Source organism: Hypanus sabinus, unplaced genomic scaffold (genome assembly GCF_030144855.1).
Source record: "Hypanus sabinus isolate sHypSab1 unplaced genomic scaffold, sHypSab1.hap1 scaffold_151, whole genome shotgun sequence".
In the NCBI taxonomy this organism is placed as follows: domain Eukaryota; kingdom Metazoa; phylum Chordata; class Chondrichthyes; order Myliobatiformes; family Dasyatidae; genus Hypanus; species Hypanus sabinus.
Window position 1 is genome coordinate 256,302 of NW_026779585.1, and position 12,521 is coordinate 268,822.

General features: G+C 49.8%; 1 protein-coding gene across 1 annotated transcript; it reads left to right on the forward strand.

Annotated features, from left to right (window-relative positions):
* Nucleotides 1–8,294: 8,294 nt before the first annotated feature.
* On the forward strand, nucleotides 8,295–12,312 carry LOC132387084 (zinc finger protein 229-like). Its single transcript, XM_059959438.1, has 2 exons — nucleotides 8,295–8,341; nucleotides 9,617–12,312. The coding sequence occupies exon 2, from the start codon at nucleotides 10,016–10,018 to the stop codon at nucleotides 11,489–11,491; it is 1,476 nt and encodes a 491-aa protein (XP_059815421.1). The 5' UTR covers nucleotides 8,295–8,341; nucleotides 9,617–10,015; the 3' UTR covers nucleotides 11,492–12,312.
* Nucleotides 12,313–12,521: the final 209 nt, after the last annotated feature.

Consider the following 12,521-nt stretch of genomic DNA (forward strand, 5'->3'; position numbering starts at 1 on the left):
GTTAGCAGTCTGACTGCCTGAGAGAGGAAGCTGTTTAGTAGCCTTGTGGTTTTAGTTTTGATGTTCCTGTAACGTTTACCTGATGGCAGAAGAACAAACAGTTCATGGAGAGGGTGTGAGGGGTCTTTAATGATGTACCGTGTCTTCTGGAGGCATCGACTCTGAAAGAGGTCTTGGACAGAAGGTAGGGAGACCCCAATAATCTTCTCTGTTCCTATAACCACCCTCTGCAAGGCTTTTTCGTCGGCAGCACTGCAGCTGGAGTACCAGGTTGAGATGCAGAAGGTCAGCACACTCTCAACCACGCCTCTGTAGAATGTAGTTAAGATGTTAGTGGGGAATGATGCTTGTTTAAACTTCCTCAGAAAGTGCAATCTCTGCTGGGCTCGTTTCGCAATCCCAGTGGTGTTCCTGGACCAGGTGAGATTGTCTGAGATCTGCACCCCAAGGAATTTGATGTTTTCCACTCTCTCCACTGTGTTGCTGCTGATGCTGAGGGCTGTGCGCTCAGGCTGAGACTGTCTGAAATCGACGATCATCTCCTTGGTTTTGGTGACATTAAGCATCAAGTTGTTGTCACTACACCAGCTCTCTAGGTGTTTAACCTCCTCCCTGTACATTGTTTCATCATTTTTGCTGATGAGCCCCACAACTGTGGTATCATCAGCAAATTTAATGATCAGATTCTCCTTGAATCTGGCTGCACAGTCATGTGTTAGCAGTGTAAACAGCAATGGGCTGAGCACACAGCCTTGTGGGGATCCAGTGCTCAGTGTGATGGAGTCAGAGATGTTCCTGCCAACACGGACTGACTGTGGTCTCTCTGTCAAGAAATCCAAAATCCAGCGACACATGGCAGTGTTAAGGCCAAGCAGCCACAGTTTCGCCAGTAGTCTCTGCGGGTTGATGGTATTGAGCGCTGAACTGAAATCAATGTACAGGATTCTGGCATAAGTGTCTTCATTGTCCAAGTGAGAGAGAACTGTGTGCAGTGTGGTGGATATTGCATGCTCCGTAGAGCGGTTGGGACGATAAGCAAACTGTAGAGGATCGAGCGATGAGGGGAGGCTGGCTGTGATATGAGGCTTGAGAGGCCGTTCAAAACATTTCATCACTAAGGGTGTCAGGGCAACGGGATGGTAATTACTCAGACAGGCTACAACTGATTTCTTTGCTATAGGGATGATTGTGGAGGTTTTGAAGCATCTGGGGACAATGGTTTGACTAAGGGATATGTTGAAAATGTCTGTCAGGACATCTGCTAACACATCAGCACATTCCTTGAGCACACGTCCAGGGATGTTGTCGGGACCTCCCGCTTTTCGTGGGTTGACCCTGGCAAGGGTCCTCCGTGTGTGCTCTGAATCAATGATTGGAGCCGGCTGGTCAGATGGTAAGAAGGGACTGGCTCTCCCCCTTGCTGTAGTGTTTGATGCTTCGAAGCGTGCAAAGAATTTGTTAAGCCTGTTAGGAAGAGAGGCGTCGCTGTCGTCGGTTTTCTGCCTGACCTTGTAGTCTGTCAGAGCTTTAATTCCCTGCCACATCCGTCCGGTGTCAACTGTGTCACAGAAGTGTCCGTGTATTTTGCCCGCGTGGGCCCTTTTCGCTTTCCTGATCCCTAGTGAAAGCACAGACCTGGCTGAGCGAAGCGCACTCCTGTCCCCCGATCTGTAGGCTGTGTCACGGGCCTTCTGACAGAACACACCCCATGGCTTTTGATAACCACGTGCAGTGAAGGTTTTCATCACAGTGACATCCTCCGTGCATTTGGCTATGCAGCTGATTACTGCCTCCGCATACTCCTCAATGTCTGTATGGTCATCACAGGAGGCTGCTTTGTGGATCAGAACTGGCTTGCCACAGAGGACAGAGAGTGCTTGTAGACGGGTCATATTCTGCATGGAGGTCGGTGACTAGTGGTCTATTACTAGTGGACTAGTGGATGTCTCCCATCCACTCCATAAGGTACTGGTTAGGCACAGGAGTACATTCAGCCAGAGACTCATTCCACCGAGATGTTACACTGAGTACCATAGGAAGTCATTCCTACCTGTGGCCATCAAACTATACAACTCCTCCCTCGAGTGTCAGACACCCTGAGCCAATAGGCTGGTCCTGGACTTATTTCCACTTGGAATAAATTACTTATTATAATTTAATTATTTCTGGTTTGATATTGCTATATTTCTACACTATTCTTGGTTAGTGTGTCTATAACGAAACCCAGTTTACCTCTGGAACAAAAAAGTATGTCTGTCTGTCTACAGTGACCGGCGTATCTCAGTCCCTCTCTCTCGGGGGGAGATCTGTACACTGACCGGTGTCTCTCAGTCCCTCTCTCTCGGGGGGAGATCTGTACACTGACCAGTGTCTCTCAGTCCCTCTCTCTCGGGGGGAGATCTGTACACTGACTGGTGTCTCTCAGTCCCTCTCTCTCGGGGAGATCTGCACACTGACAGTTGTCTCTCAGTCCCTCTCTCACTGGGGGAGATCTGTACACTGACCGGTGTCTCTCAGTCCCTCTCTCTCAGGGGGAGATCTGTACACTGACCGGTATCTATCAGTCCCTCTCCCACAGGGGGAGATCTGTACACTGACTGGTGTCTCTCAGTCCCACTCTCTCTGGGGGGGAGATCAGTGCACTGACCGGTGTCTCTCAGTCCCTTTCTCTCTGGGGGGGAGGTCTGTACACTGACCGGTGTCTCTCAGACACTCTCTCTCGGGGGGAGATCTATACACTGACCGGTGTCTCTCAGTCCCTCTCCCTCAGGGGAAGATCTGTACACTGACCGGTGTCTCTCAGACCCTCTCTCTCGGGGGGAGATCTGTACATTGACCGGTGTCTCTCAGTCCCTCTCTCTCGGGGGGAGATCTGTACACTGACCGGTGTCTCTCAGTCCCTCTCTCTCAGGGGGAGATCTGTACACTGACCGGTGTCTCTCAGTCCCTCTCTCTCAGGGGGAGCTCCGTACACTGACCGGTGTCTCTCAGTCCCTCTCTCTCGGGGGGAGATCTGTACACTGACCAGTGTTTCTCAGTCCCTCTCTCTCGGTGGCAGATCTGTACACTGACTGGTGTCTCTCAGTTCCTCTCTCTCAGGGGGAGATCTGTACACTGACCGGTGTCTCTCGGGGGGAGATCTGTACACTGACCGGTGTCTCTCAGTCCCTCTCTCTCAGGGGGAGCTCCATACACTGACCGGTGTCTCTCAGTCCCTCTCTCTCGGGGGAGATCTGTACACTGACCGGTGTCTCACAGTCCCTCTCTCTCGGGGGGAGGGGATATCTGTACACTGACTGGTGTCTCTCAGTCCCTCTCTCTCGGGGGGAGATCTGTACACTGACCGGTGTCTCTCAGTCCCTCTCTCTCTGGGGGGGAGATCTGTACACTGACCGGTGTCTCTCAGTCCCACTCCCTCAGGGGAGATCTGTACACTGACCGGTGTCTCTCAGTCCCTCTCTCTCAGGGGGAGCTCTGTACACTGACCGGTGTCTCTCAGTCCCTCTCTCTCAGGGGGAGATCTGTACACTGACCGGTGTCTCACAGTCCCTCTCTCTCGGGGGGGGGGGGGGATATCTGTACACTGACCGGTGTCTCTCAGTCCCTCTCACTCTGGGGGGGAGATCTGTACACTGACCGGTGTCTCTCAGTCCCTCTCCCTCAGTGGGAGATCTGTACACTGACCGGTGTCTCTCAGTCTCTCTCTTTCGGGGGGAGATCTGTACACTGACCGGTGTCCCTCAGTCCCTCTCTCCAGGGGGAGATCTGTACACTGATCGGTGTCTCTCAGTCCCTCTCTCTCAGGGGGAGATCTGTACACTGACTGGTGTCTCTCAGTCTCTCTCTCTCAGGGGGAGATCTGTACACTGACTGGTGTCTCTCAATCCATCTCTCTCGGGGGGAGATCTGTACACTGACTGGTGTCTCTCAGTCCATCTCTCTCGGGGGGAGGTCTGTACACTGACCGGTGTCTCTCAGTCCCTCTCTCTCGGGGGGAGATCTGTACACTGTCTCTCAGTCCCTCTCTCTCGGGGGGAGATCTGTACACTGATTGTCTCCCTGGAGTGCCTCAGGGATTTGTCCTGGAACCTCTGCTCTTCGTGACTTTTATAAATGACCTGGATGAGGAAGTGGTGGGATGGGTTAGTAAATTTGCTGATGTCCCAAAGGTTGGAGGTGGTGTGGATAGTGTGGAGGGTTGTCAGAGGTTACAGTGGGACATCGATAGGATGGGCTGAGAACTGGGCTGAGAAGTGGCAGATGGAGTTCAACCCAAAGAAGTGTGAGGTGGTTCATTTTGTTAGGTCAAGTATGAAGGCAGAATATAGTATTAACTGTAAGACTCTTGGCAGTGTGGAGGATCGGCGGAGTCTTGGGGTCCGAGTCCATAGGATACTCAAAGCTGCTGTGCAGGTTGACTCTGTGGTTAAGAAGGCTTACTGTGCATTGGCCTTCATCAATCGTGGGATTGAGATTAAGAACTGAGAGTTAATGTTGCATCTATATAGGACCCTGGTCAGACCGCACTTGGAGTACTGTGCTCAGTTCTGGTCACCTCACTACAGGAAAAATGCGGAAATCATAGAAAGGGTGCAGAGGAGATTTACAAGGATGTTGCCTGGATTGGAGAGCAAGTGTTATGAGAATAGGTTGAGTGAACTCAGCCTTTTCTCCTCGGAGCGACGGAGGATGAGAGGCGACCTGATAGAGGTGTATCAGGTGATGAGAAGCACTGATCGTGTGGATAGTCGGAGGCTTTTTCCCAGGGCTGGAATGGCTAACATGAGACGGTAAGTTATTTTTTTTACATAGAGAGTGGTGAGTGCATGGAATGGGCTGCCAGCGGTGGTGTTGGAGGTGGAAACGATAGGGTGTTTTAAGAGACTCCTGGACGGGTACATGGAGCTCAGAAAGATAGGGGGCTATGGGTAACCCTAGGTAATTTCTAAGGTAAGGAGGACATGTCCGGCACAGCATTGTAGGCTGAAGTGCCTGAATTGTGCTGTACGGTCTCTATGAACATGCATTTTGTGTCAATATCTGATTTGGAAATGTTGTATTTGGTCTCATCGTCAAATAGTGGAAACAGTTTGGGAACAACCGGGTTCCAAGCATTGGTCCCTGCAACACCCACTGGGACTTCTTACAGGCCCCAGGAAGGGTCTTTAAACAGACCGACTACCGGAACAGACCAAGGCCACTCGGCCCCTCCAAACCGACCTGTCATTCACTTGTCCATTCGCCCCCCCCCCAACTTTGCTCCGACCATTGGCCCCACTTGTAGGTCAATGGACTGCCGGTTTGATCCCCGGTGTGGTAAATCCCTCTGCTCGCCACCACTCCATCTTTCCAATAGAATGCCCCCCTCCCCCCTCCTTCCCCTGCCGGGTTCATTCCCTCCGTCCCCGGGGAGTGGGCAACAAGCCGATTCGCCAAGTGCTCTCCTCCTACCTCTCGGCGATACATCAGACTCCGGCCGCAGGGGACGCTTCAGAAGCGCCCCCAACTTCCCTCGAAGGGAAATGGAAAGAAATCAAAAAGCGGGACATTTACTTTGAGGTTTATCCCGCTGAGGAAGCGGGGGAGACGACCTCTCGGCATTTTCGCCTCTACTATTGGGTGTAACAAGTAATTGACATCGCTTCGCACCAATGGAAATAACGCAGCGCCTGAATCCTCTGTTTCTCTCGGGGGCCGTAATCATAACTGTTGCTCTACAGATCCCAGTGAATAAGGTTGAAATTTCAAAGATTAAGTCGGAAAAGGGAGAGATTAAAGGCGGACAGAAATCGACTGTGTCTTACATGTCTGTGAGCGGGAGGCGGAGTCCTGTGTTAAATGTTCAACCATCTCGGTGACTGAAGGCAGCTGCAGGTTCATGAGGGACTGTTACTGTCAGATTCTGCAGTTCTTGCGGCTGCTCATCGCACCCAGGACTGAACCCTGGTCACTGAGCATTGGAGGAGTCGGTTCTGCTGATGTTAGCCTTAAGCTAGACTGGTGTTTAATATTGTGGATCTGTGAAAGATAAATCAATTCTGTATGAAATCCCGTGTCTCAGGTACTTACTGTCTCTACCAGACTCATGAAGCAAACTAGGGAGGCCACTCGGCCCATCTAGTCGCTGCCCATATTTCTTTTTCATATCAGTATATCAAAATCTATCCTGCCGTTCCCCTCCCACTCTCCCTGAGATAACAGGTTGCCGACCATGTAACCTACTCTAGAAAATGCTTAGAATTACCCTACTGCATAGCCATCTATTTTCCTAAGCTGCTTGTACCTATCTAAGAGTCTCTTAAAAGACTCTATTGTATCCGCTTCTACCACTATCACTGGCAATGCATTCCACACATGCACCACTCTTTGCTTAAAAAAAACGTAGTTCTGACATCTCCTCTGTACCTACTTCCAAGCAGCTTAAACCGATTCGCCCTCGTGTTAGCCGTTTCTGCCCTGGGAAAAAGCCCCTGGCTATCCAAACGACCAATGCCTCTCATCATCTTATACACCTGCATGAATTCCCTGCATGATTTTCTCCGGGCTGAACAAGACGATGAGCTCACTGTGGTTGTGACGTTGTTCAGGTCTCCGGACGAAGTTGGTTAAACTCCTTCGTCCCTGCTCTTTTCAAAGTTTTGGGTCATTTTCACCAATTTTAAAGGACTGTGCCTCAGACAGCCGGGTTGTTGCAATTGTTACGTACCAGCAGCAATAGATCACTAATGGAGTCTGGTTTCGATGTGAAAACCACTATCTTCATTAGTATCTACTCCAAATATAAAAGATTAAACGAAATAAACAGAATGTAACAGTGTTATGCGTATATATAGCTCCCAAACTATCAAGCTTGGGAAACAATGCTTGAAGTCTTAAATGGTAAAGTAGAAAAGTTCAGTAATCCACGGAATAAGTGGGTAAGAGGAGAGATTTGTAAAGCCACACGAACATGTAGAGAGAAGGCAATTGCAAAGAATTCCACACACATTCCACGCTGGATAAACGAATAACAGTCGCCGAATACCTTATCCGTCGGTTCGTTCCGAAATCCACTTCGAAATATCCCCAGGTGACAGTGACAGGAATATCGTCTTCAAGTGGTTACCACAGAACACCCCGATTCCACGTAAGGGCCAACAAAAGTGATATCACAGGATACTCCAGCAAATCCACACATATGGATTGTACGAAGTGACAGTCACACTTCCGTTGTGCACTGCGTGCCGATGATCAACCCAAAATTTGGGCATGGAAGATCTGCAACCTGTAGAAGTGACAAGCTGAACTTCCAACAACTTCTCTCTCTCTCTCTCTCTCTCTCTCTCTCTCTCTCTCTCTCTCTCTCTCTCTCTCTCTCTCCCCTCTCTCTCTCCCTCTCTCTCTCTCTCTCCCCCTCTCTCTCTCCTCTCTCTCTCTCCCTCTCTCTCCCCCTCTCTCTCTCTCCTCTCTCTCTCTCTCTCTCTCTCTCTCTCTCACTCTCTCACTCTCTCTCTCTGCCTCTCCTCTCTCTCTCTCTCTCTCTCTCTCTCTCTCTCCCTCCCTCCCTCCCTCCCTCCCTCCCTCCACGTCACAGACCCGCCTCACTCAGGCACTAAAGCGACACTCATAATAAGCCTGACAGCAGACTAGCAAGTGAATCTTCGATGGAGCAGAGTCAGACACCAAAGAGTTGCCAGCCTGAGTCAGGCTTTGGGGCTCCAGAGAGAGATGGGGTCTAGAGTTTACGAAGAGGAGGAGGAGGAATCAGACCAGCAGGATGTGGCTACAAAAGAAAGATCAGAAACATTTGGAAACTGGTTGACCGAAAAAAAAAGGTGGTTAATTTCTGCAAAATACTGGTGGAAATCAACAGTCAGGCAGCAATTGTGAAGGGGAATAAAAAGACAAAGTTTAGACCGAGACCCTTCAGCATGCCTAGGCTGTGTACTCCTCTGCTTATTTACTGCCTGAACTGCAGAGTTCTTCCAGCATTGTGTGTGTGTGTGTGTGTGTGTGTGTGTGTGTGTGTGTGTATTTCCAACAACTGCTGAATCTCCTGTGTTTTATATCTACATTTTACTTTGGCATTAGATACACGTTGATATTGAGTATATTGTTTATGGGAGCCTCTTTCTGCCTTAAAACAGCTGCAGATTTTTATATACAAACACGAAAAACAACGAGGTAGGGACATTGAACCGGTGCTTTCAGAAGTCCTTAATGGCAGCGAGATTACCCATAAGGCCCTGCGTTAGAAATTTCGCCGGCGGTGAAGCACAGATGAAACGCGCAGGCGTCAGGCTGATGACGAGTAGCACGCATGCGCGCAGTACACCGAAGGCCTTGGAAATGTCGGCTGCAGGTAAGAGCGATTTCTCCCTGTTTTTATCTTAAACATCGTCTCCAGGAGAATTCCCGTGAAATCCGGACACCGTGGCCGGCCATCCCGGGACGGTCCTGCTCTCGCCCCTCTCTCTCAGCCCCACGATCCGTACTCGGGCCCCCGGGGAGCTCCCGGCCGATGAGGGAATGGGAACCGATGGGATCTCTCGGACAGAGCTGAGCTCCAGCGATCCAAACGCAGGGGATTGGGAACAACATCTTTCCCATCACCAGCTGTTAAAATTACCTTTGTTCTACGTCCAATCACAAAGAAGAGGAACCCTACAGATGTTTGAAATCCAAGCAGCACACACGAAATGCCGGAGGGGCCTGCTGAGTTCCTCCTGCATTTTGTGTGTGCTGCTTGGATTTGCTCTGGACTTTTCTACACGTGAGGACATGTTTTGTCCCATTCTCTCTGTGTACATACTGATATCAAACACCTTTGCCCTGGGCAACAAGCAGCTTTCACGTCACAAATGTGCCAGACTCCAGACTGCTGCCCTTCCCTTTGCATTGCCATCACAGAGTTCACCACCGTCAGTCATTGGGGGAGGGTTCAGGGGGAATATTTATGTAGAGTCCAGAAACTGGTGTTACCTCTGTGTATTCTGGTGTTGCAAGAGTTGCTGGGGAATTTGCAAGTGGGAAGAAGTGGAGTGATATTTGGAAATCTGACTTTTTAAAGTGTAACTCAGCAAGCAAACCACATATGGACAACGTGCAAAAGCTTTGGTGAGAAAATCCTTCATGACCCATTACAGGCCTGCTACATAGGTTGTGTGAGAGTGCAGATGAAGTGGATCGAACCCAGAGGAGATCAAAGTTCCTATTGACAGTGATTTGCTAGCTGTGAAAATGAATACCTCTCTGTATAAAATTCACTGTGCACATCTTGTCACTGGGTAAGAAATGCACAGTGCAAGATGTATGTGCACACTGGTTATTACAAATCAGAGGGAATATTGGAGGGAAGATGGGGAGACCTGTAGTGTCCCTGATGCCCTCCCCTACAAGAAGTGCATCGAGCTGCAGCTTGTACCCCTGCACTTTGAGTTGGAACTTGAAACGCTTATGGGAATTGATGGTCATTCCAGATACCAGCACTCTGCCCAGTCAGGAGATGATTTATCTTCCAAATTGGGTTTAACCTCACTGTAACCGTGTGATACCAAATCAAACCTTAGCAACTCAAGTAATCTCATCTGAAATGTTGTCCTACACCCATTGATGGATTTTGTAAATCTTTTCACAGGTTAAAAACGAGAAGGAATTTGTCTCCAGGAATCTCAAACACGACACGCCAGTTTTGCTGTCTCTGTCCAGATATTTAAGAAGTGGAGCGAGAGATTCCATCGACCATCCTTCCTGCTCAGACTGTGGGGTGGGATTCACTCGGTCATCTGACCAACTAGCAAGCCCGTCATTTTACACAGGAGAAAGGCCGTTCACCTGCTCAGAATGGTTTCACTCTGTTATCTCAATTGAAGGTACATCAGCAAGTTCACAATGGGCAAGGCCATTCACCTGTTCTGTGTGTGAGAAAGGATTCTGTCGGGCATCCCACCCGTGGACACACCAGTCAGATCACACTGGGCAGAGGCTGGTCATCTGCTGAATTTCGGGGAAGGGATTCTCTCGGTCATCTGACCTAATGGCACACCAGCGTGTTCACACCAGGGGGCTGCCATTCACCTGCTCAGTCTGCGGGAAGGGTTTCACTCAGTCATCCCACCTACTGAGTCATCAGCGAGTTCACACGAGGGAGAGGCCGTTCACCTGCTCAGTCTGTGGGAAGAGATTCACTGCGTCATCCAACCTGCTGGTACATCAGCGAGTTCACACCGGGGAGAAGCCGTTCACCTGCTCAGTCTGTGGGAAGGGATTCACTCAGTCATCCAGACTACAGAGTCATCAGCGAGTTCACACCGGGGAGAAGCCGTTCACCTGCTCAGTCTGTGGGAAGGGATACACTGAGTCATCCAACCTACAGAGACACCAGCGTGTTCACACCGGGGAGAAGCCGTTCATCTGCTCGGTCTGTGGGAGGAGATTCACTGAGTCATCTTACCTACTGGTACACCAGCGAGATCACACTGGGGAGAGGCCGTTCACCTGCCCAGTCTGTGGGAAGAGATTCACTGAGTCATCCAGACTGCAGAGTCATCAGCGATTTCACACCGGGGAGAAGCCGTTCACCTGTGCAGAATGTGGGAAGAGATTCACTGAGTCATCCAACCTACAGAGACACCAGCGAGTTCACACTGGGGAGAGGCCATTCACCTGCTCAGTCTGTGGGAAGGGATTCACTCAGTCATCCCACCTACAGAGTCACCAGCGAGTTCACACTGGGGAGAAGCCGTTCACCTGCTCGGACTGTGGGAAGAGATTCACTCGGTCATCCCAACTACTAGCACACCAGTCAGTTCACACTGGGGAGAAGCCATTCACCTGCTCAGTTTGTGGGAAAGGATTCACTGAGTCATCCACATTACTGAGTCATCAGCGAGTTCACACTGGGGAGAGGCCGTTCACCTGCTCAGAATGTGGGAAGGGATTCACTCAGTCATCCAACCTACTGGTCCACCAGCGAGTTCACACCGGGGAGAAGCCGTTCACCTGCTCACAGTGTGGGAAGGGATTCACTACCTCATCTAAACTGAAGGTGCATCAGCGAGTTCACACTGGGGAGAAGCCGTTCACCTGCTCAGTCTGTGGGAAGGGATTCACACTGTCATCCTACCTACGGAGACATCAGCGAGTTCACGCCGGGGAGAAGCCGTCCACCTGCACAGAACGTGGGACAGGATTCACTCAGTCGCCCAACCTGCTGGTGCACCAGCGATTTCACGCAGGAGAGAGGCCGTTCACCTGCTCACGGTGCGGCAAGGAATTCACTTGCTCATCTAAACTGAAGGTGCATCAGCGAGTTCACACTGGGGAGAAGCCGTTCACCTGCTCAGTCTGTGGGAAGGGATTCACTCAGTCATCCCACCTTCAGAATCATCAGCGAGTTCACACCGGGGAGAAGCCGTTCACCTGCTCAGTCTGTGGGAAGGGATACACTCAGTCCTCCACCCTACAGAGACATCAGCGACTTCACACTGGGAGAAGCCGTTCACCAGCTTAGACTGTGGGAAGGGATTCACTCAGTCATCCTAACTACTGGCACACCAGTAAGTTCACAGTGGGGACTGGCCGTTGTTATGAATCCCTAGCTTTTGTTTGCTGTGGACTGTCATTTTTAAGAGAGAGAGAGATTAGGAAGGTGAATCAGTCTGGCTTGCAGCTTGTTTACATCGCTCGCAGCTTGTTTAGTTTTAACCGAGGACACAGACACTTGGAGTCAGACGGAGACAAAGGAGGAAAAATGGAAGGATCGAAACCAGGGAACTAGTGGCCAAGGGTCACTGTTTGGAACTTTCCACTGCCCACAAGGGTGGGTTAATTACCGATTCACCGTACATCGAATGTGTGGTTGTCACCTCGTTTGATCCATAGGAGTGGATCGGATTTGGGTCATCCTGTGAAGACAACTGATGTGTTAACCCTTGCCTGGCTGTGATGTGGTAGTTCACTTGAAGACGATAGCCTTTGTGACAAGTCACTTTTGGTGATAATTTGTATGTAGATTTGGAATGATGACGGACAAAATCTACAGCGGCTGTTCTCTCGTTTTACCACCGTGGAACCTGTGCAATTCTACATATTTGCCTTCTCTCGCCATTTACCCTGGATTATAAATCTCTCTCTCTCATCGCCTATTCTGTAGTTGAACTGAACTTTCATACTTTACCATCTCAAGACTCCAAGCCTTGTTTCCCCCAAGCTCAATAGTTTGGGAGTTATATTTACACACAGTTATAAACTTAACACTGTTAACTTCTGTTTATCTTGTTTAAGTTGCAATTTTACAAGTAGATTCTAATAAAGACAGATTTAACATCAAAACCAGACTCCAGGTGTAGTCTATTGCTGCTGGCTTGTTTCTAAAGCATTATGGTTCATAACAAATTTGGGGCCTGCGTCTGGGATATGAACAAATTTGGGGGCTATTGATCAATTAATTATCGATTTGATTGGGGAAATCCCTTTTGATTTATTTGTGTGTGGAAATCAGCAGCAGTGGACATTTATAAATTTCTGGAAGCGCCAACCCC